This window comes from Rana temporaria, chromosome 2 (assembly GCF_905171775.1).
Source record: "Rana temporaria chromosome 2, aRanTem1.1, whole genome shotgun sequence".
Classification (NCBI taxonomy): domain Eukaryota; kingdom Metazoa; phylum Chordata; class Amphibia; order Anura; family Ranidae; genus Rana; species Rana temporaria.
Window position 1 is genome coordinate 90,055,460 of NC_053490.1, and position 23,965 is coordinate 90,079,424.

General features: G+C 41.4%; 1 protein-coding gene across 1 annotated transcript in view; it reads left to right on the plus strand.

The window, feature by feature from the left end:
• The window catches only part of LOC120929225 (mitochondrial intermediate peptidase), a 157,184-nt gene extending 153,900 nt beyond the window's left edge, over positions 1 to 3,284 (plus strand). The window contains exon 19 of the mRNA XM_040340515.1: positions 2,931 to 3,284. Within this exon, the coding sequence (XP_040196449.1) occupies positions 2,931 to 3,028 (98 nt within the window). The 3' untranslated portion in view covers positions 3,029 to 3,284. The remainder of the gene's footprint in view (positions 1 to 2,930) is intronic.
• Positions 3,285 to 23,965: the final 20,681 nt, after the last annotated feature.

Sequence of the window (23,965 nt, forward strand, 5' to 3'; positions counted from 1 at the left end):
TTCATCCCAGTGTTGCAAAATTAAAACCTAAATTTTGACAATCTTAAATCCTTGGCTTATAGACCTCTAACTTACTGCAGAAAATTCAAGTACTGCATTGAATGTGCCTGAAATTTGACTTCAAGCTCCATTCAGAATTAGGAGAAAAACACTAGCCAACCACACAAGCAGGGAATGAGAATCTTTGAGATGTTCTGTACATGGTGCGCTTTTATGGTGCCATGGAATTCACAGCATCAGACCGTCATAGGTTCTTGTCATATATGTAACTGTACTCATAATATGTAGGCTGTGACTGCTGACCATTCCTTCTGCAGATTTTAGTTGGCTGATTGTCTTTAGTCAATCCAGGTCACTCCGGTCAGAGCTCTCAGCCATTGGTTGAGAGCGCTGATCAGGAGCCGATTGGCAGACCTTTTTCAGTCATGACCCATCAACAGAAGCTGGACAAACTGGCTGCAGTAAAAATGGGCCGAATATCGGCTGATTTCTATCCAACCGGCCAATGCCGCTCGGCATTCAGCCAGTGTGTACTAGGCTTTAGAAAGTGGTCAACTGTGCTATCATGTGGGGAATGCGTATAAACTAATCATGTGGGTAGAGCGGAAGCTGATCGTAGACTACTGTCTGAGCTGATTTATAGACCTTTAGGGAGGAAAAACAAGATAGAATAGCAGCTGGTATGGATTGGTTGAAGGAAGGGAGATGGAGAAAGAATGAACAATGGTTTTGGACCCAGGTAACATAAGGGGTATGAATAGTTGATCATGGCGGAAGGTAGCGTGTGCAACAACCGACCATGGGACATTGGGAGAAACGGCTAACTGGGGTGGAATGAGAAAGAAGCAGTGTGTGACCTGTACTTGTACGGGTAGAAGAGGGCAAAAAAAAAAATGAAGATTGGTGGAAGAGTAAGGAGGCAGAGTGAGAGCTGATCAAGAACAAGGGGAAATGAAAGACGGGTAGCAGAGAGGAGATGATCATGGACAGTGGGGAAGGAAAAAAAAAAGACTATGGGAATTGATCATGAACAGATGATAGAAGAGGTGCAGTATGATATGATCATGGGGCATTTGAATAATTAATAGAGGAGGATGATTATTGTGGATTGGCTTAGGTGAATGAAATCTGATCATGGAGAAGGAAGATGCTTGGCAAGTGCTTCTGAGGGATAAATAAGAGACAAACAGCAGCTGATTGTGTTCAACTGGGAAAGGATACAGAATGGTAAATCATTAGGGACCGAGAGTTTGAAGACAGAGGAGGAAGAGAGTGATCCAATTGGCAGGCATGGTTATGTATAAATTGTCAACTGGCAACTGCCATGACAGGCCTCTGACAAAGGAGTAATGGTAGGACATGGCAGAGTTTAGCACATGCTTCTCTATAAAAATATCAGGTGGCATTTATTATCATCTTGGCAGTTTGCCTCCATTAAAGCAGTCAGGGAACAACGTTTGAAGACAATATACCACAAAATGGAATGTGTTGTGGAGAATGGGGTAGGAAATAATAGCGGAGACCTCAGAACAAAAAAGCAGTGACCAGGCTGCAGGCAGGGTGGTTCAGGTTTGAGATACTGTACAAATCATGTGGGAGTTGAGAGCATGGAGTGCTGATTTCAACCGGCCTTTTTTATGGAGAGAGATCAAGGTAGACAGCGGTGTGTAAGGCTCTTTGGTGGAGATACAAGAGAGAAAAGCAAGAGGAGCTATTGGGGACAGTAAGCAAAGAGTTGCAGAAAATATGTCAATTGTAAGGGCAGAACTGGTAGAGAATGTGTATAACGTGTATAGAGCTGGGGAAGGGGGGCTGTTGGGTGAGAGCTGCTAGAGAATGTAATGCAAATGGAGAGGAGGGGCCGCTGGAGCACGTGGTACGGATATGGGAAGGAGGGAGGTTGCCAGAGATGCTACTGCATACATTGTTGGGACAACTTCAACAGAATAAGGAAAGGGGTAAAACGCATGAATGTGTACATTAGGTGTTGTGAACACTGATAAGGGAATCATGTGTTACGGGGGCATGGTGAATGATGGTAAGCAGGGCTCAAGTCCTGCGGGAACACGTGGGAACGGAGTTCCTGCACTTTTTTCACAGCAGGAACTCAGTTCCCTTTGCAGGACTAGAGCAGCCGAGCCGCCCGAGCCAATCCTTCACTAAGCGGCGAGGCCCAGCTCGAGTCACTGTCAGGGACAGGCGAACCTTAGTAATCCTTTATGTTACTGACTGCTTCCTGTATATGGATTCATCGGTTAGTGGTTATTCCGTCACTTCCTCGATGCCGCAATGTCTCCTGGGAGCTTTTGTCATTGTTCCCAGGAGACGTTGCGGAGGTCTGCCGCGAGTTAGCGCGGGATTTAGAAAGAACTTGCTTAAAAAAAACATGCAATTTAGTAATTATGCATATGAGCGTATCATTTTTTTTTTTTTGGTGGGGGAGTGGATCTTGGGTGGGAGTTCCCACACTTTTTTCCCCAGGACTTGACCCCTGATGGTAAGAGTGCATCCAACAGGGTACATACACCACGGAGTGAGCAATGCATGTATTTTGGATTTGTTGGTAAAATACAAAACTTTGAGGGGAAATGTATACATTCTCATGTTGGGGGCAGAATCCTTCAGCGTTTAAAGTAAAAGTAACAATCTGTTTATCACACAGTGAGATGTATGGAGACTTTCATGATCTTGTGAGTGGCTGGTCAGGACAGAGAATTATAATGTGCTCATCAGGGCCGATTGCTCAGATATGTGCAGGTTTTATGTACTGAGTACTAACCGGAAACATGGGAGCATCTTTGGTGAAAACAGAAAGTTTCAAACGCTGCTGTTTTTTTATAATGTGTAAGAATAATGCAGAATAAAAAATGGGATGTGCTATCCAGATCAGATATTTTAACTGTGCTAACGTTGCTTATATTTGTCCACAGGCATGCTACAGAAGTGCCCCTCGGTGGATGACTTTGTTGATGCCCTAGTTTCAGACCTGGATCCCGACTTTGAAACCTTTTTAATGGACTCTGAATAAAGCCATGCAACAATTTACAGTGCAACAGTCTGCTCCTTTTTACTTGGTGCCATTTTAAAATAATCCTGCTGGTAATGTTTTCCAATATCCTGTATAAATTTGCGCTGACCTGCAAATTCTTGACTTCCTGAGACTACAACTAAAAAGTGAATACTCTTGTGAGTATTGCTTAAAGTGCCTTCCCTTAACAGGGAATCTTGTATTTTAATTTTGTCTTTCAGTAATTGTTACATTGAATTAACTTATTTTTTGTTAATGTATGACTGTTTTATTTCACTTATTTCTAGTTTTTGACTGCAATGCAATTTTGTTGTACAAGTCCTAGATCCTACTTGTCTCCTGAACACAGTGGTCACAGCTCTGTTGAGATCTTCACCAATATGAACAGTAAAGCTTAGCTCCTTGCCAACATTAGAAAATTGTCATGTATTAGCCAAGGAAAAGTATGAAGTATAGCACTTTAGATTATTGTAAAAAAAAGTTACGTGAATGTGTTATGTAAAGAAATTACACGCTTCCTTCTTTCCAAACCATCAAATTTAAAATTGGGGGCCATATCGGAGAAGTCCCGTTGCTGGAACAACTCGATAACTGGCTTGCTATGGGACAACTTGTCTTGTCCGGTCTTGTAAAGCCACTTACTCACGGGCAGGGCCAGTGAGAAATCACTACCCTTCTGCAACCAGGGCCAGTGAGATATCACTACCCTTCTGCAACCAGGGCCAGTGAGAAATCACTACCCTTCTGCAACCAGGGCCAGTGAGATATCACTACCCTTCTGCAACCAGGGCCAGTGAGATATCACTACCCTTCTGCAACCAGGGCCAGTGAGAAATCACTACCCTTCTGCAACCAGGGCCAGTGAGAAATCACTACCCTTCTGCAACCAGGGCCAGTGAGAAATCACTACCCTTCTGCAACCAGGGCCAGTGAGAAATCACTACCCTTCTGCAACCAGGGCCAGTGAGAAATCACTACCCTTCTGCAACCAGGGCCAGTGAGATATCACTACCCTTCTGCAACCAAGGCCAGTGAGATATCACTACCCTTCTGCAACCAAGGCCAGTGAGATATCACTACCCTTCTGCAACCAAGGCCAGTGAGATATCACTACCCTTCTGCAACCAAGGCCAGTGAGATATCACTAACCTTCTGCAACCAAGGCCAGTGAGATATCACTAACCTTCTGCAACCAAGGCCAGTGAGATATCACTAACCTTCTGCAACCAAGGCCAGTGAGATATCACTACCCTTCTGCAACCAAGGCCAGTGAGATATCACTACCCTTCTGCAACCTCGCTAGCTTGTGAGATTCTGCAGAATTCTGGGCCAGCGAGAGAGAATAGCTTCATAGGGTTAAAGAACTGCGTCACTGTGGGAATTCTGCAAACATGTCCCTGAGTTGTCTTGCCATTTGCTTTTGCTGTAAAACCCACATTAATGTAATTCTGACCATACATACTGACAATTCCATAGCAGCATTACCAGCTTTTGTTCAGAAATATAGAAGGGATAAAGGCAACTTAGTACCTTTTTATATATGTAAACTTGAATCCTGTTATTGGTTCATTATACCATTTTTGTACTCAAAAGGCGGTAACGCTTGCTAGAAAATTGCCTTTTGTATGGTCATGATGAAGGTGGCAGGGGTCATAATGATCATGTCTAATTGGGCCACATTTAGTCTCCCACCCTGGAGTCTGTGACATCTTCAGATTGCACCAGACATCCTCCGATGACACAAATTGTGACTGTGACAGCTCACGTTTTTCTTATTTCAGCCAGCCCAAGTAAAATCTCCATATATTCCCGTGGTGAATCTATTGCAATCTATTGAGTTACTTTTAAAAGGTAATGGCTGGTAAGCATTCTATTTTAGCGATCTAAAAACAAATGATATCATCTGAGATTAATGTATATAGACAAAAAATATCACAAGGAGCAAATATTAGGAGGAGATTGAAATAAAAGCCATCTCCTGCCAAGGTTTACTTGGTAGACAATGACCAGAAGGCTTAATAAACTTTAGTAGCACTACAGTATAATGTACTTTAGTGGATTCTCCAAAGGAATAACAGAGAACTTACGCAGGTGACACAGGAAGCTTGGCACAGCAGTTTCAGGGGTAGGGATTTCCCTGTTGGCATTCTGGAGAACAAGCATTGGTCTGGCAGTAAAAATTGTTTTCCATTTTTGATGGAGTTCATAAACTATATTTTGGTCAGTTACATATATAAAAGCACATCTGCAATTTAAACAGTAGCTGCTATGTATGTGGGACCAATTAACTACTAGTGGAATGTCGTAATTTAAAGTGTTTGTTTTACTTTTTAATTGATTTGTTTTTGTGTGTTTAATAAAAACGAGTAAAATAATATGGAAACTGTTCAAATAAAAACGTGACAACGGTTGCACTACTTAGAATTATTATACGAGTAGAAATGCATTTTTGCTAATTTGTTTGTGTCTGACTCATAAAATTTGAGGCAAGGATTAAAAATGTATTTAACTCCTTCAGTGTCTATATCCTTTGACAAATTGACAAATAGCAGCTGACACTATGGAGGGGATTTACAAAAACTGATTCACACAATCTGGTGCAACTGTGCCTAATAACCAACAAGCTTCTAACTTCAGCTTGTTCAATTAAGCTTTGACAATAAAACCTGGAAGCTGACTGGTTACTATACACAACTGCACCAGTTTCAGTACATCTCCCCCTGTGCGTTGCTGGTAGATGTGAGATCAGGCTGTCACAGCTTAGGTCTAGAGACAGTGTTTCCTGATCATGTGATCACAGTCACCTATAAGCTTAATATATATCTTTACATAGTTAATCGGGTTGGAAAAAAAGTCCATCTTGTTCAACCAATAGAGCAAAAAAAAAACACTTCCGTACACACTATCCTTTGCCTACAGTTGATTTAGAAGAAGGCAAAAAATAAAGCATGATCCAACTTGATCCTTTCTGATCCCCCATGTTTGTGCATTTAGGACTGCATCCAGGTCTTTTTTTTTTAAATCCACTGAGCTGGCCAGAACTGTCTTTTAACCACTTCCATACCAGGCACTTACGTCCCTTCCTGCCCAAGCCAATTTTCAGCTTTCTGCGCTGTCGCTGTTTAAATGACAATTGCGCAGTCATGCTACACTGTTCCCAAACAGAATTTTTATCATTTTGTTCCCACAAATAGAGCTTTCTTTTGGTGGTATTTGATCGCCTCTGGGGTTTTTATTTTTTGCTATACAAATATATTATTAGATATTCAGCACTGATGGGTATCCCTGGTGACACTGGCAGGGATTTTGAATGGGCACTGGTTGGCAGCTGCCTGGGCATTGATTGGCAGCTGCCCTGGCACCGATTGCCATTCCCTGGTGGTCTAAGGGGCATACCTGGTGGTCCAGTGTGGATGCCCATCCCTGGTGGGCCTGGGCAAGCATGCTGGTGGTCCTGTGCGGTGATCCGAGGGGAGGCTGCGCTGATAAACTATCAGCACAAACCCCCCATCAGGAGAGCAGCCGATCGGCTCTCCTCTACTCACGTCTATCAGACGCGAGTGAGGAAAAGCCGATCTGTGGCTTTTCCTGTTTATATTGTGATCAGCCATGACACGCTGCATCACCGATCGCCGCGCGGCGGCTGTTTTCCTGTAGGATGTCAATAGACATCCTGTCAGGTTAACGAAACCACTTCCCGGACGTCAATTCACTATTGACCAGGCGTGAGGTGGTTAAACATTTTCACAGCTGAAGAAGCCTTAACATATTTGGAGGTTAAATCTATTTCCCTCCAGATGGAATGACCTGAAAGTGAATAACTCGATGCCAAATTCACTATATGGGCCACCTATGTATCTGTATAAGTGTATAATAAACATCAACTCAAATCACTTTTTCTACATTTATATATGTAAAAAAAAAAAAACCTGGACCCAAAGACTGGTGTTTGTGCAGCATAGTAAAGTGGCATAGGCAAGCAATGAACTGAACTCAAGCCCTGTTTATACCAGTAAACCAGTATTGTGTTGGAGAAACTTCACCTATCATATCCAGCTTGGAATTAAATGCAGACCCTTAGTGCTACAAAGTAAAAACACTAACTGCTGAGCCACAATATTGTCTTAACAATAATAATCCTATGCAGAAATGGCTCCTTTGTGGAAGTAAATATTTCATCCAGACTATTTTTCTCATTATAATTGTACTGTAGAGATCATCTGAACTGTGTGTGACCCGCTGGGTTTTGGTGGTTGTACTATGTAAGGAGCTGGTTTGCTTCTACGGTCTGCCCTTCCGTGCAAGCTTGTCAGCAATGGAGAGATGAAGCGCTGGTGGTTTCACTCATCATAGTAAATTACAGAGCTTGTCACTGCGCTGTCTGTGAAGAATTTTGGAGCTGATCATATCTTGTGTACACCCGGCCCATGAATGGGCCAATTCACTGCAGTCCAGTCCACTTCGTCTGGTTGCTGGTTTAGGTCATAACCATAGACCAGTACACTATGGGGAAAGGAAAATGTGAAAAAATGTGTACACCCTATGAAAATTGTTGCATTTTTGAACAGGCAAACTTTAGGTCTTCATTCAAACAGCACCTGCAGATAAAGGTGATCTACTTGATTAAAAACAAAAGAATAATTTTGACAAAAATAATAATGGATGTAATTGTGTGCTATGGAAAATTTAAGTATGCCTTTTGCCTCAGAAACTGCTATTGCCCTCTTTTCTTGGCTTTTTAAAGATCAATTTCTGGTTCAACATCGGCTTTTAGACTGATGGTTTCACGTTCTCATCAAGCATGCTTCGATATGATACAGAGTTCACCGTTAACCCAATTGCAAGCTGCGCAGGCCCAGAAGCAGAAAAGCAACCCCACGTGATAACCTACATGCTTCACAGTTGTTATGAGGTTCTTCTAAAATGCTGCTTTCGCCTTGCACCAAACATACTGTTGTGGTGACCAAACGGCTCTGTATTTGATTAATTGGTCCATGGCACATTGTTACCTAATCTTATCCTGCATGTTCAATAGCAAACTGTAGTTTTGCTCCTATATTATTTTTGGACTGCAAAGGCTTTTTCTGGGAACACACCCCTTGCAAATTGAATTGATGCCATTTGTTTTCTTTGTAGATGCGTGCACCAACAGTAGCAAGTGATGCATGCAGAATCCACAATAAAATTCTGGAGCTCTTGGAACCTTCTGTTAGCATTGATAGAATTGGGCTGACTTTGCTTGGACAGTTGTTTAAAATCTGCAAAACGTTTTTTTAATTTTGTATAGAGTAATGCCGATACACACGATCGTAACTTCCAATGAAAAAAGTCAGATGGACTTTTTTCATCGGAAATTACGATTATGTTTGGGCCCCATCCAACTTTTTTCCATCGGTGTTTAGAAATAGAACATGTTTTATTTTTTTCGATGGGAAAAAAAAACGATCGGAAATTCCTATCGTCTATCGCATGCTCAGAATCAAGTTGACGCGTGTTTTACGTCACCGCGTTTTGGACGGTCGGAATTTAGTCTGACAGTGTGTATGCAAGACTGATGGAAGTCAGCTTTGTCGGAATGCCGACGGAAAATTCCATCGGATTTTATACCATCGGAAATTCTGATCGGGTCTACGCGGCATAAGGGAGGGTAATAACCTTTTTGTCAGGTTTTTTTTTTGACATCTGCGTCTCATTGCAGAGAATTCCCTTCAATCCCTTTCCCCATAGCCAAACGGGAAGCGAGAGGAAATCCATGCAAATAAAGGAAATTCCTTGGGGACCCTCAGGTCACCAGAACTAGTGTCCTTATTGGAAGATTTCCCCTCTATTACTTTTCTGGGGACAACCCAACATTTGGGACTTCTACTTTTACTTTCATTGATAATGGTAAACAGGACATATTAGGTGGATTTCCTTACCAAGGGTACAGACGGCAATAAAATTTACAAGCATTTTAATCCCTCTCCACTCTATCCAAAAAGAAAAAATTTACTTTAGTTATACTTTACCTCCCTTACAATGAAATGATTTCCTATAGTTTGGTCATCTTTTTAAATCCCTTCCTAGACTCATATGCTTTTTGTCATGGCACCACACACATGAGTATCAAAGAGAACAGCAGCCCTTAGATGCCTGAGGTTTGAATAATAAATAAACTCCCCAAGGAAGGGAGTATTTATTGGCAACCAATCTGGAACTCGGCGTGGATTTGAACTATTGGTAAATGTGGAGCTGAGTAACAAATCTACTTTTTTGTTTATTTAGAATGAGACTGAATACACCATGTGAATTGTATATGTCATCTATTCATGCATGTCACCTTTGCGGGAATTTTCTAAATGAGTTTACGGTATGCCTGTTACAATATGTTTAAAAAAGTCGACAAATTCCATGGATTATACTGCATGCACGTAATAAATGCATCTTTCATGATTTTATAGAACAGTCCTTTAATTATTTATCATACCACAGCATTAATGTGTAGTGCTATATCACATGTTTTAGGTGTGTGACATTTTGTTGTTTAATAAAATCAGCAATTCAAATGTGAACTAGACACCCCCTACACCTTGTTTGGTGGGAATGTGTAGAAGTCAGAGGTTGTAAATCTTTACATATACCCACTGAAGTGACTAGCCTCAGGTTATACACAAATCAAAACATCCTGCTACATAAGCTGTATCTGTTTATCTGCAGCCCTTCTTATAGCCTTCTAACACAGGGATCAAAGGCCATTTCTCAGTTCCAGCAGGCAGGGGGTGGGGATCTGACATTACACACTGCACAGCGTAAAGCGAAGAGCTGGGTGTAATATGAGACCTGGGTGGAGAGAATGGATACTTGTTTATAAAGCTGATCTCCGTGGAAGTGCGGGGAAATATGTCCTTACAGGGTGCCCCCCACCCGCACAGTTTAAAAGTTCAATGCTCTAGGTCCCTAGTAAAAAAAAAAAAAGTAATGCTTGAGATCTTCACTGCATGGGTAGTTTTTTCATATTCCCAGAGTTCAGCTATAAAATAGGCCCAGACTTAAACAACTTTATAATTTTCAAACAGTGTGACACAATGCAGTTGTGAGTTGTTATAGCACTTATAATTATTTATAGTGGGCATTCTGCAGCAGTTCTATTGTCTCGCAACACTTTTTTATAGCAGTCGCCATGTTCATGGAGTTGAGCATAGGAGAGGAAATGAGAGATAGCGAGCAGGAGGTTTTGGGAGAAGCTGAGAGGGTGGTTTGGGAGATATTTGGAGACGAAATTGGTGATGTAGCTCGTGCAGAGTTGTGAACGGCTTTGTATGTTGCTGTTTAGTATTTTGAATTTAATTTGCTGGGCAATTGGAAGGCAGTGGAGGGACTGACGGAGAGGGGTGGAGGACACTGAGCGGTTGGTAAGGTAAATGAGTCTGGCAGCAGCATTCCTGATAGACTGAAGGGAGGATAGCCTGCAAAGAAGGGAGTTGCAATAGTCAACGTGAGAGGTAACAAGGGAGTGAATAGCTTGGGGGTTTCATTAAAGGGTTTAAAAGGGGTGAATTTTAAAAATGTTAGAGGTAAAAGCTTTGGACAGTGATTGGATTACACCTAGTAACTTGGCAAGAGCGGAGGGATTGATACCTTTATTATTAATCTTTATGGAAAAGGGGAGGAAGGCAGGTCAAGTACAAAAGCCGGTTTTAGAAAGATTTTGTTTGAGGAAGTGGCGTGATATCAATGTTTATATGTAAGTTAGTACGTTTGTAATATGAGAGGAGACTGAAGGATTGAGGTGAGGTGTAGAGAGATAGATTTGGGTGTCATTGGCATATAGATGATATTGGAAGCCATGGGAAATTTTCAAATGACCAAGGGAGGAGTTGTAGATAGAGAAGAGGAAGTGGAGAGGCGGAAACAGAGTTGTAGGTAACACTGAAAGAGCACTGTGATAGATAAGAGGAGAACTAGGAAAATGCAGTGGAGTTTGAGGAGGAGCGGGTGGTATCGACAGTATCAAAGGCCACAAAAAGGTCTGGTAGTAAGTGTATGGAGAAGTAGCTGTTGGTTTTAGCAGTTAGTAAATCATTAGTGTGTTTTTTAGTAGGGCAGTTTCTGTGGCGTGCTGCAAGCGAATGCAAAAATGTAAGGGGGTCAAGCAGGTTGTTTTGAGTGAGGTAGGAGCTCAGACGATTGTAGGCTAAGTGTAAGGTAAATGCGAGCAAGGAGATAGGTCTTAGGTTGTTCAGGTTTGTGGGGTCCAGTGAGGTCTTTAGGTTGTAAAGTTAAGTAGGATCCAATGAGGGCTTTGTAAGTATGGGGGTGATCTGTGCATGTTTTAGAGGTGAGGGGAAGGTGCCAGTAGAGAGGGAGAGATTGAAGATGTGAGTGAGGAAGCATAGGATAGATTAAGAGGATGACTGTAGTAGTTGCAAGGGAACAACATCCATGGCACATTTGGTTAGGTGGGCATCTGAGAAAAGTTTGGTAACCTCTTCAGTGGTGGCAAAAGAGAAAAGTATTGAATGTGCTGTTAGACAGGATGTGTTAAGTGGGGAAGTTATCTGCACAGTGGATATGTCCTTCTGAATTGCATCGATCTTGTTTTTTAAGTGATTGGTTATCTCTTGGGCAGTGGGTGGAGGTGGTGGGGGACAAAGTAGAAAGTTAAAGGTAGAGATAGGCCATCAAGGACTGGATGACAAATTATTTGGCAGCATGGTGGCAGAAAATTCTATTTTAGGAGGGCAGATTTGTATAGGTGGAAGTCTTTCAGGGATTTCGTTTTTACATCACAGTCGCTCAAGAGCACAGATATGTCTCTTGAGATTTCCGTTGTCGTCAGCCTGCTAAGGTTGTAACGGTCTGGGCTGGATTCTGTGTTGGAGGAGCAAGTGCATCCAGTGAGGATGAAGCCCTGTACACATGACCGGGATTCCACATAGGAAAACTGCCGGGTTTAAAAACGCAGGGAAAATAGAGAGCAGGTTCTCTATTTTCCCACCGGGATTCCCAGCAGTTTTCCTGCTGGGAAAACTGCGAGGAAGCATACACACGGACGTTTTTTCCGGCCAAAAGCCCTCCCCACAGTTTTCCTGGTGTGTACGAGGCTTAAGTGTGAACTCTCGTAGACCGAGGTGGCCAGGTTAGGACATGACAGGTGTGAGATTTTATAATAGAGGTGGTCAGTAGCAAAATAGAAAAGTTAAAGTAACGAAGATTTCTTTAAACAATAATTTTCTACTTGGAAGGCTAGGTGGTTAAAGACAAGGACACTATGAATCTGATGAGGTTGTGATTAGAGAGTGGAAATGAGGGGGGGGGGTGTTGGTGAGGTTGCCAGTAGTGCAAGGAGAATGGGAGAATACAAGGCCAAGGGAGAATACAAGGCCAAGGGTGTTACCATCGGAGTGAGTGGACGTTTTTGGACATTTTTACAGCAGCTGTTTTTGGCAGTAGACATTTTTTTCTACAGTAAAACTCTCCATCGTGTTATCCTATGTGTCCATGCACACATAGGCTGTTATCAGCAGTTTTGGGCAGTGGCGTTTTTGAGCAGTAAAAAAAAAAAAAAAACTAGTGGGTTCTGAGAGACGTTTTTCAGCTGTAAAAACGCTCTAATAATGATAAACGCTCAAAAACGTTACTCACCAGCGTTTTTTAACGTTTTTTGATCCATAAAAAAAATTCTTCAACAAAAAACCGCTAACGTGGAAAAACGCTATTGGAAAAACTTTGAAAAAAGTTGAAAAACTCACTGCAAAGCTACTGGTGTTTTTATAACGTTATTTTAACGTCCAGTGTGCATGAGGCCTCACAGGAATGTTGGTTGTCAAGAATGATGGTGGGTATTTCAGAGTAGAGAAAGAAGGCTAACTAGGCAGAGAGGGCCTCAAAAAGCATGATACTACTGGCCCAGGAGTATCTGCAATCCTCAGAGAAATTGGAGAAAACAGATGAGACAGTGGGGGTTATTTACAAAAGGCAAATCCACTTTGCACTACAAGTGCAAACAGTGGGCTAGATTCACATAGATCAGCGGATCTTTAGATCCGCGTGATCTATGTGATTTAAGATCCGCTGCCGCAAGTTTGAGAGGCAAGTGGGTAATTCACAAACCACTTACCTCCAAACTTGCGGCGGCGGATCGTAAAACCCCTGGTGGAATTCAAATTCCGCGGCTACGGGGAGTGTACTATTTAAATCAGGCGCGTCCCCGCGCCGATTTAAATGAGCATGCGCCGTCCGCAAAATTTCCCGGCGTGCATTGCTCCCACTGACGTCGCTAGGACGTCAGTGGTTTCGGCGTGAGCGTAACTTGCGGCGCACGGGTTTCTGAATCGGCGTACGCAAACGACGTAAAAAAATTCAAAATCGACGCGGGAACGACGGCTATACTTAACATTGGCTGCGCCTCATAGAAGCAGGGCTAAGTATACGCCGGGAAAACCGCTACGGAAACGTCGTAACAACACTGCGTCGGGTCTGCGTACGTTCGTGAATTTGCGTATCTCGCTGATTTACATATTTCTCAGCGTAAATCAGCGAGAACGCCCCCCCGCGCCATTTTTAACCACTTGAGCCCCGCGCTATTGACAAAAGACGTCAACAGCGCGGTTCTCAGGTGCCAAGTGGACGTCTTTGGACGTCATTTGGAATGCATTACCCGCGCGCGCCACTGGGGGGCGCGCGGCGGGTAACCACGGTGCCGCCGCATCGCTGGGGACCCGATGCGTGTACCTGGCGGCCGCGATGTCTGCCGGGTACACGCGATCGTCGGGAACACAGCCGGTAACAGCAGGGACGTGGAGCTTTGTGTGTAAACACAGAGCTCCACGTGCTGTTAGAGGAGAGGAGACCGATCTGTGTCTCTTGTACATAGAGACACAGCATCGGTCACCCCCCTCCCCCCACACAGTAAGAACACACCCAGGCTACACAGTTAACCCCTTCCTCACCCCCTAGTTTTAACCCCTTCCCTGCCAGTCACATTTATACAGTAATTAGTGCATTTTTATAGCACTGATCGCTGTATTAATGTGAATGGTCCCAAATTTTTGTCGAAAGTGTCCGATACGTCCGTCGCAATATTGCAGATCGCCGCCATTACTAGTAAAAAAAAAATAATGAAAAAAAATCATAATTCTGTTTCCCATTTTGTAGGCGCTATAACTTTTGCACAAACCAGTCGCTTATTGCGATTTTTTTTTTTTTTTTACAAAAATACGTCGAAAAATACGTATCGGCCTTAACTGAGAAAATTTTTTTTTTTTTTTTAAATGGGAGATTTATTATAGCAACAAGTAAAAAAAATATATATATTTTTTAAATTGTCGCTCTTTTTTTGGTTATAGCGCAAAAAATAAAAACCGCAGAGGTGATCAAATACCACCAAAATAAAGCTCTATTTGTGGGGAAAAAAGGACGTCAATTTTGTTTGGGAGCCACGTCGCACGACCGCGCAAATGTCAGTTAAAGCGACGCAGTGCCGGAAGCTGAAATTTCGCCTGGGAACGAAGGGGGTTTATGTGCCCAGTAAGCAAGTGGTTAAATTGCAGGTAAGATCCGACGTAACACAGTTACACCTGTCGGATCTTAGGCATATTTATGTGTAACTGATTCTATGAATCAGGCGCATAGATACGACCAGCCTAACTCTGAGATACGACGGTGTATCAGGAGATACACCATCGTATCTCTCTCTGAATCTGGCCCAATAAGTGCAAAGTGCACTTGGAAGTGCAGTCGCTGTAAATCTGAGGGGGTAGATCTGAAATGAGGGGAAGCTCTGTTTATTTTATTATCCAATCATGTGCAAGCTAAAATGCTGATTTCTTTTCCTTACATGTCCCCCTTAGATCTACAGCGACTGCACTTCCAAGTGCACTTTCATTGTAATTTCAAGTGCAATTTGCACTTGGAGTTTGCACATGTAGTGCAAAGTGGATTTGCTTTTAGTAAACAACCCCCCAGTGTGTTCTAAAAGAGGATAGTAATAGAGGTTGAGGTAGGAAGCACCTCTAATGTGCTGAGTGGGGATAAAAGGAATCCAACTCCACCTCAGTTCTATCCACTTGGTCTGGGTGAGTGAGTCTGGTGGAGGCTACCATGGGAGAGGGCAGTAGGAAAAGCAGGATTTATATACTAAAGGTATATTTTTATTGTTTGCTCTGTCACAGCGATTTATAGACACAGGACAAGGCTGGCTAGACTTGAGGCAAATTTGTCAGAGTGGTCCCAAAAAATGGTCCCTGTACATTTGTGAAATACACATAAAACTTCACCAGATAATATGTATTTAATGCTCCCTTGCTGTACATTGTCCAATCTGATTTTAGACAGTTACTGATTTTAATGGCAGAAAATAAAAAATATTGTAAATTGCATTGCGCTGTTTGACACTGAGCAATTGTGGTTTTTACACAAAGGCAGTTAGGTCCATATATATTTGCACATAGGCTATTTTGTTGAAAATCCTTTACTGGCAATGACTGCCTGAAGTCTGGAACCCATAGACATTACCAAAGACTTATGCCAGTACACACGATCGGCATTTCCGACAGCAAAAATTTGAGAGCTGGTTCTCAAATTTTCAGACGGGAAAAGTTCTTGTCAGAAATTCCGATAATCTGTATGCAATTCCGACGTGCAAAAAAAACACGTATGCTCGAAATTAAGTCGACGCATGCTCAGAAGCATTGAAATAACATTTTCTTGGCTCGTCGTAGTGTTATACGTCACGCGTTCTTGATGGTCAGAATTGTGTGTGACTGTGTGTATGAAACACAAGTTTGAGCCAAAATTCAGTCGTAAAAAAATCCACGGTTTTCTTGTCGGAATTTCCAATCGTGTGTATTAGTTTCATCCTTTCAGGTGCTTTGCCAGGCTCTAACTACAGCTGTCTTCAGTTGTTCTTTGTTTGTGGGTCTTTCCGCCTTCAGCAAGTGAAATGCATGCTCAATTGGGTTGAGAGCAGGTGATTGACTCAGCTATTGCAGAACATTCCACTTCTTTAGCTTCAAAAGCTCCTGGGTTGCTTTTGCATTGTGTTTTGGATCATTGTCCATCTGTACCGTGAAGCGCCGTCCAATAAATTTTGCTGCATTTGGCTAAATCTGGTCTGACAGTATACAGTTGTGCCCATAAGTTTACATACCATGGCAGAATTTATGATTTCTTGGCCAATTTTCAGAGACTATGAATGATAACACATTTATTTCACTCATTGTTAGTGTTTGGCTGAAGCCATTTATTATACATCCACTGTGTTTACTATTTTTAAATCGTAATCACAAAGAACAGAAACAAACTACCCAAATGTCCCTTATCAAAAGTTTACATACCCTGGTGATTTTGGCCTCATAACATGCACACAAGTTGACACAAAGGAGTTTGAATGGCTATTAAAGGCGACCATCCTCACCTGTGATCTGTTTGCCTGTAATTAGTGTGTGTGTATAAAAGGTCAACGAGTTTCTAGACTCTTGACAGACCCTTGCATCTTTCATCCAGTGCTGCACTGACATTTCTGGGTCATGGGGAAAACAAAAGAATTGTCAAAGGATATGCAGGAAAAGATATTTGTACTATATAAAACAGGAAAGGGATATAAAAAATGATATCCAAGGAATTGAGAATGCCAATCAACAGTGTTCAAACTCTAATCAAAAAGTGGAAAATTAGGTGTTTAGTTGAAACCAAACCACGGTCAGGTAGACCAACTAAAGTTTCAGCCACAAGTGCCAGGAAAATAGTTTGGGATGCAAAGAAAAGCCCACAAATAACTTCAGGTGAAATACAGGACTCTGAAAACATGTGGTGTGGCTGTTTCAAGATGCACAATAAGGAGGCACTTAAAGAAAAATGGGCTGCATGGTCGAGTCACCAGAAGAAAGCCATTACTACGCAAATGCAGCAATGTATCCAGCTTTCAATACGCCAAACAGCACAGAGACAAGCCTCAAACCTTCTGGCACAAAGTAATTTGGAGTGATAAGACCAGAATTTAGCTTTTTGGCCACAACCATAAACAAGTCAACAAGGCTTATGATGAAAGGTACACCGTTCCTACTGTGAAACACGGAGGTGGGTCGCCGATGTTTTGGTGATGTGTGAGCTACAAAGGCACAGGATATTTGGTCAAAATTGATGGCAAGATGAGAGCAGTATGTTATCAAAAAATACTAGGAACATTTGCATTCATCAGCCAGCGAGATGCGCATGGGACGCACATTCCAACATGACAATGATCCAAAACATAAGGCCAAGTCGACCTGTCATTGGCTACAGCAGGATAAAGTAAAGGTTTTGGAGTGGCCATCTCAGTCTCCTGACCTCAATAACTTTGATCTCAAACATGCAGTTCATGCAAGACAGCCCAAGAATTTACAGAAACTGGAGGCGTTTTGCCAAGAGGAATGGGCTTTACCATCTGAGAAGATAAAGAGCCTCATCTACAAATACCACAAAAGACTTCAAGCTGCCATTGATGTTAAAGGGGGCAATACACGGTATTAAGAACTTGGGTATGTAAACTTTTGATCAGGGTCATTTGGGTAGTTTTTGTTGTGATTATGATTTAAAAGAGTAAACACAGTTGATTGTTAATAAATGGCTTCAGCCAAACACTAACCATGAGCGAAAGAAAAGTTTTTGTGTTATTCATATTCTCTGAAAAATGGCCAAGAAATCATAAATTCTGCCAGGGTATGTAAACTTATGAGCACAACTGTATCTCTAAAGACTGCAGAATTCAGGCTGCTTCTGTCACATCCTCAATAAACACCAGTGACCCAGTGCCACTGGAAACCATGCATGCCCATGCCATCACACTGCCTCCACTATGTTTTACAGATGACGTTGTGTTCTTTGGATCATGAGCTGTTCCAAGCCTTCTCCGCACTCCCCCCCCCCCCCCCCCGTCATTCTGGTACAGATTAATCTTAGTTTCATCTGTCCAAAGAATGCTTTTCCAGAACTGGTCTGGCCTTTTATAGATGTTTTTTTTTTTTGTTGCAAAGTCTAATCTGGCTTTTCTATTCTTCAGGCTTATGAATGGTTTGCACCTTGTGGTGAACCCTCTGTGTTTGCTCTTGTGAAGTCTACTCTTGATTGTAGACTTTGACAATGATACGCCCACCTCCTGCAGAGTGTTTTTCACTTGTCTGGATGGTGTAAAAAAAAAAATTTATCATAGAGAGGATCCTGTGATCATCTACCTCTGCTGTCTTCTGTTGACGTCCAGGCCTTTTTATGTTGCTGAGCTTACCAGTGTATTCTTCTTTCCTCAGAATATACAAACTGTTGTGTTTGGCCACTCCTAACATTGCTGCTATCTCTCTGATGGATTTGTTTCCTTTTTAAAGCCTTACAATGGCCTGTTTCACTTACATGGACTGCCCCTTTAAATACATGATGTAGGTTCACAGCAATAGATTCCAAATCCAAATATCACACTTGGAATCAACTCCAGACCTTTTACCTACTTATTTGATGAAGAAATAATGGAGTAGCCCATACCTGGCCATGAAACGGCTTTTGATTCAGTTGTCCAATTACTTTTGGTCCCTTGAAAAAAGGGGGGTGGCTATTAAGAGCTGTAATTCTGAAACACTTCCTCCGATTTGGATGTACATACCCTCAAATTAAACCTGAGAGTGTGCACTTTCAGTCCATATCCATCATATAATTATAGCTTGAATATGCTTTGGTAAAAACCTGGAAAAAAGAAACTATATGTAATATATTTACCTAACTGTATATGATTGCACAAATGTTTGAATGCAGGCAATTTTTGTCAATCTTTTCCAGTTTTATGACATTTGAACACATGAATTTATTCAAAATTGATTTATCTATTTTTGTTTTTTATGTTTATACAGTATCTCTCACAAAAGTGAGTAAACCCCTCACTTTTTTGTAAATATTTTATTATATATTTTCATGTGACCACACTGAATAAATGACACTTTGCTACAATGTAAAGTAGTGAATGTACAGCTTGTATAACAGTATAAAGTTGTTGTCCCCCCTCAAAATAACAAAACACACAACCATTAATTTCAAAACCACTGGCAACAAAAGTAAGTACATCCATAAGTGGAAATGTCCAAATTGGGCCCAATTAGCCATTTTCCCACCCCGGTGTCATGTGACTCGTTGGTGTTACAAGGTCTCAGGTGTGAATGGGGAGCAGGTGTGTTAAATTTGGTGTTATCGATCGCTCTCTCTCTCTCTCTCTCTCTCTCTCTCTCTCTCTCTCTCATACTGGTCACTGGAACTTCAACATGGCACCTCATGGCAAATAACTTTCTGAGGATCTGGAAAAAAAAATTGTTGCTCTACATAAAGATGACCTAGGCTATAAAAGGATTGGTAAGACCCTGAAACTGAGCTTCAGCATGGTGGCCAAGACCATACAGCGATTTAACAGGACAGGTTCCACTCAGAAAAGGCCTCGCCATGGACGACCAAAGAAGTTGAGTGCATGTGCTCAGCGTCATATTCAGAGGTTGTCTTTGGGAAATAGAACATATGAGTGCTCCTTGGGGGTTGAATAAAACTGATAATGATGTGAGCACAGAAAAGACATTTGTGGTTATTTCATTATAAATGTTATGTTATATTTGTCTGACCTACACGTGCCTCTTTGATTTAATTGTAAGCAGGATGACTGAATGATCAAAATCAATGTCAAACTGGCCAAAACAATCAATTTCAGTGGGGGTTGAATAATTTTGAATACAACTGTATGTCTCTGGGCATAGACTTCTAGCTGCAATGAGCCACTTCTCACTGGCACTGACCCCTGCAGTACCCTTTGCCACAAGATGTCCTCGGTCTTCTAGTTTCCAACCAGAAGATGGAGGAGGTACTGTAAATACATTGTGTCATTGACCAGAACCCTGAGGAGGTGTCACCACAACTTCCACGCACAATGTAATCATGCAGGTCTCTGCATCACTGAGGATGAAGTGAACTTTCAAGGACAAAGAAAACCCTGCACATCATGTCAATCATTAAAAAAATGTAAACAAATAAATACATACAAGGAAGGCTTAAAGTAGAACTCCAGATTGTTTTATTGCTATCTTTTTCCTCAATAGAGAGTCTTTACTTTATGTGATTGCCAACACAGAAGTTAATAGGAACGCTCTCCCATAGGGGCAGTCCCAATGATAGGAACACATTTCTAGTAGAGTGGGGAGGGTTAGTACTTATTTGAGGCTTTTATCATAGTCTCTTTCCCCACTGGACAGAAATTCTGCACTTCACTGCAACAGACGATCTAACCCACCACCCAATTTAAAAAATGTAAGAACTTGGCTGAAGTTTCACTTTAAAGAGAAGTTAAGTCTTTGTTTTAGTTGATCTATCCTTCAACTCAATCCTGTGATTTTCACCAAAAAAAAGCTTCTCTCTACACTTAATCAAGTTGTCATTTTCTCTATGAAGAATGGCCAACCTCCTGAAGGGGAATATAATTATAAAGTACTTTGGAAAGAGGTTTGTGTGGTTTGGACAAGAGCGCAAACCAACCAAAATTACAGGAAGACCCAGACTGCTGTCATCTTTGGCGCCTTGTGTTCTTACTACTGACAGTTTATGATGCAGACTGGGAGCAGCAGGGCTATAGCCTGAACTGGGAAAGTATATTCAAATCTGTTGCTCATAGTAATCCAGCCAATGAAATTGTTGGTAACAATTTTGGTACAATTTTTTTTTATCACCGAAAATGCTATTTTACATGGTCCACACAACAGGTCCCAACTTCAGCTATATCCAACTAGAACAAGTGGTGGGAAGACACACTCTGTAATCACTCAAACATTTTAATTATTGACATTAAGTATTTTAACCCCCCTGGCGGTATTACAGAGTCTGACTCGGGGTTACATTTTCGTGCTGCGATCGGTAACCCAGAGTCAGACTCGGGCTCGCCTCGCTGAATCCACAGGCAGTGTTTACTTACCTTGTCCCTGGATCCAGCGATGCCACCGCGCTGTGTGAGCGAGCGGGTGCTCGCTCGATTCACACAGTGCCTCTGTGTGCCGCCGATCTCCGTTCCCTGCGACGTTACGACGCACAGGGGCGGAGAACGGCACCAAATTCAAAAAGGTAAACAAACACCTTACATACAGTATACTGTAATCTTATAGATTACAGTACTGTATGTAAAAAATACACACCCCCTTGTCCCTAGTGGTCTGCCCAGTGTCCTGCATGTACTTTTATATAATAAAAAACTGTTCTTTCTGCCTGCAAACTGTAGATTGTCCATAACAACCAAAAGTGTCCCTTTATGTCAAAAATGGTTTTAGAGCAGCTAGAAAACAGCGATAATAAATTATAATCACTTGCAGAATTGTGCAAAAGCGATTTGTGGGGAAATTCGTCATAAAAAAAAAAAGTAATGACAGCGACAATTCTGCAACTGAGCAAATTTCAGTGATTTTGAGTTGATTACATTATTAAATAATTTTTAATATAATTATATTATTATTTGTTATAATTATTTATAATTATTTATTATATTATCATTTATAATTTTGTTTTAAAAAAAATGTCATACCCGGGATGCCTACTAGACTCTTGTTTGGTCAGATTTAAGTGAGTTATTCCTAAGAATTACAGGCCTACAATGTAAAACGCCAAATTTCCTTGCAAATAATGGTACCGCTTTTAGCACCTAAAATCTGAAATACTCATACCGCCAGGGAGGTTAAAGGAATAATATACACTGATGATGACTTAAATGGCTACCACTCTTGCCTTGCAGCTCTGGGGCTATTACTAATAATGGACCCTTTTTTTATATATTTACCTACGCCAATGTGTGGGAGATCTCCAATGGCTCTTTTTTCCACAATCCATAATGTTGTTTGATTAATTCCCTTTCTAGAAATGGTTGCTATTTATACCAGTATAACAGTGATAGTAATATCACTTTAAATTCAATAAAAGTACCTGATAAAAGATTTAAAAAAAATTACAAAATGTAAAACTAAGATTAACTCACATTACTGAATTTAATCCTCAATATCTGGATTTCCTTTGTATTCTTCAGTTCTCTCGGGATTGACAGCCTCATTGATAGCCTCAGTGCTAACATGACAGAGTCTCATGATCTCCTGACCAAAGCTTTGCGGGAATCAGCTGGTGATGCTGTGATGTGACTGTCTGCAAGACACCTCTTTGTAACTGTTAGTGCCTGAAACTTTAGGCTCTGCCACCACTACAGGTGGCTGGCCCAGGACTCCAGAGTTACAATGTAAATAGAGTTGAACTAAACTCAGTTTCTGTTTATAAGACAATCTTTATATTGTACTTAGATCTTTCAGATATATAAAAGTGCTTTGCCACCACCTTATAATTAATCTTGGGATTCGGCTATGAGCCAGCCAATATCTTCCCCATTCCTTTTCTTCCTCTGTCTTCTTCCCCCTTTTTTTCTGATTTTACGGCCTGGTTTATTCCCATCATAGGTGTGCGCAGCCTATTGCATTAGAGTGTGCACCCCAAAGCTCAAACAAACATATCTGTGTGTTTGTGTGTATATATATATATATATATATATATATATATATATATATATATATAGCAGTAGGGCAATAAATAGTGTCAGTAGAACAGTGGACAAGGTCAGTAGGGCAGAGGTTAGTGTTAGTAGTTTATTTTTACAATTTTATTTATATTTTTTATAATTTTTTTGCAATCATTTTTTTTTAACATTTTTACTTTTACATTTTTTTTACTTGTTACAATAAAAAAAAAAAAGAATCATAAATTATTGCAATCTTTTACAAGCTGCATTGGGGGGCTTTGGTTAAAGTGGATGTAAACCCAACATTTTTTTTTATTTTTTTTTGCTGTCACAATGTAGAGTATACGATTTCCTATCATCTGTGCCCAGTCTTGCCACACAGAGTTAATCCAGCTATGAGCAATCCTCTTTTATTGTTTAGTGAAATAAAACGGACTTACAGAGAAAAACCTTAGTCCATTCCGCCCCTTGCTGTGAGTGACAGGTTATTTACATATCTCATGCACTAGCCTGGAGACAGGCATTATTTTTTTATTTCCCACCCCTCACTCCTTTTCTCAAGTCATGTGGTTACTTTTCTGGATTTTGACTGGATGTTAGTGATCATAGCAGAATTTAGTGTAAGGAATACATAGGAAAAAATGCATGTTGACAAGGGGAGTGTAGAGGAGGGCGGGGAGTCTACTGACATTTGACAGGTGAGGATACATGCAGGAGGCCTCTATATCCTTATAGATCAGCACTATGGCAGTAGTTTAGAAAGGATGAGAGTGGCTTTACACTTTAAATATCAGGGGTCTAAACTGACCGCTGATGTTTGACTTTTGAGACAGAGATTCCCCAGTTCCTTTCTTCAGAAGCCAAGCAGTAGGGGAAATCTGTGCAGCACAGGGTGATTAGGGTGTGCCCAGGCACACCCTGTGCGCAAACCTATGATTCCCATGTTGGTAAAACAAAGCCCAATTTGTATCTCTAAGCCTTAGACCCCTTTCACACTGAAGCGTATTACAGAGTTTTAGTGTTAAAAATAGCGCTCTTAAAACGCTCTCCATGCATCTCAATGGACCCTTTCACACTGAGTCCTGCAAGCAGCATCTTTGGAGCAGCTTTTGAGCGCTGAAAAAAATGCTCCAAAAACGCCCCTCTCCATTGAAATGAATTGAAAGTGCTGTAAAAACACCTTACCCTTTCACACTGAGGCGTTGAACTGGGGGGGCGTTAAGAAAAGTCCTGCAAGTAGCATCTTTGGAGCAGCTTTTGAGCGCTGAAAAAAACGCCCCTCTCCATTGAAATGAATTGAAAAGCGCTGTAAAAACGCCTTACCCTTTCACACGCCTCCATTTATAAAATATATTTCTTTCTCTAAGGACATCCAAAAGGGGTTTTACTGCTTTCCTTAAAGCCAGAGCATATCTGGAAAT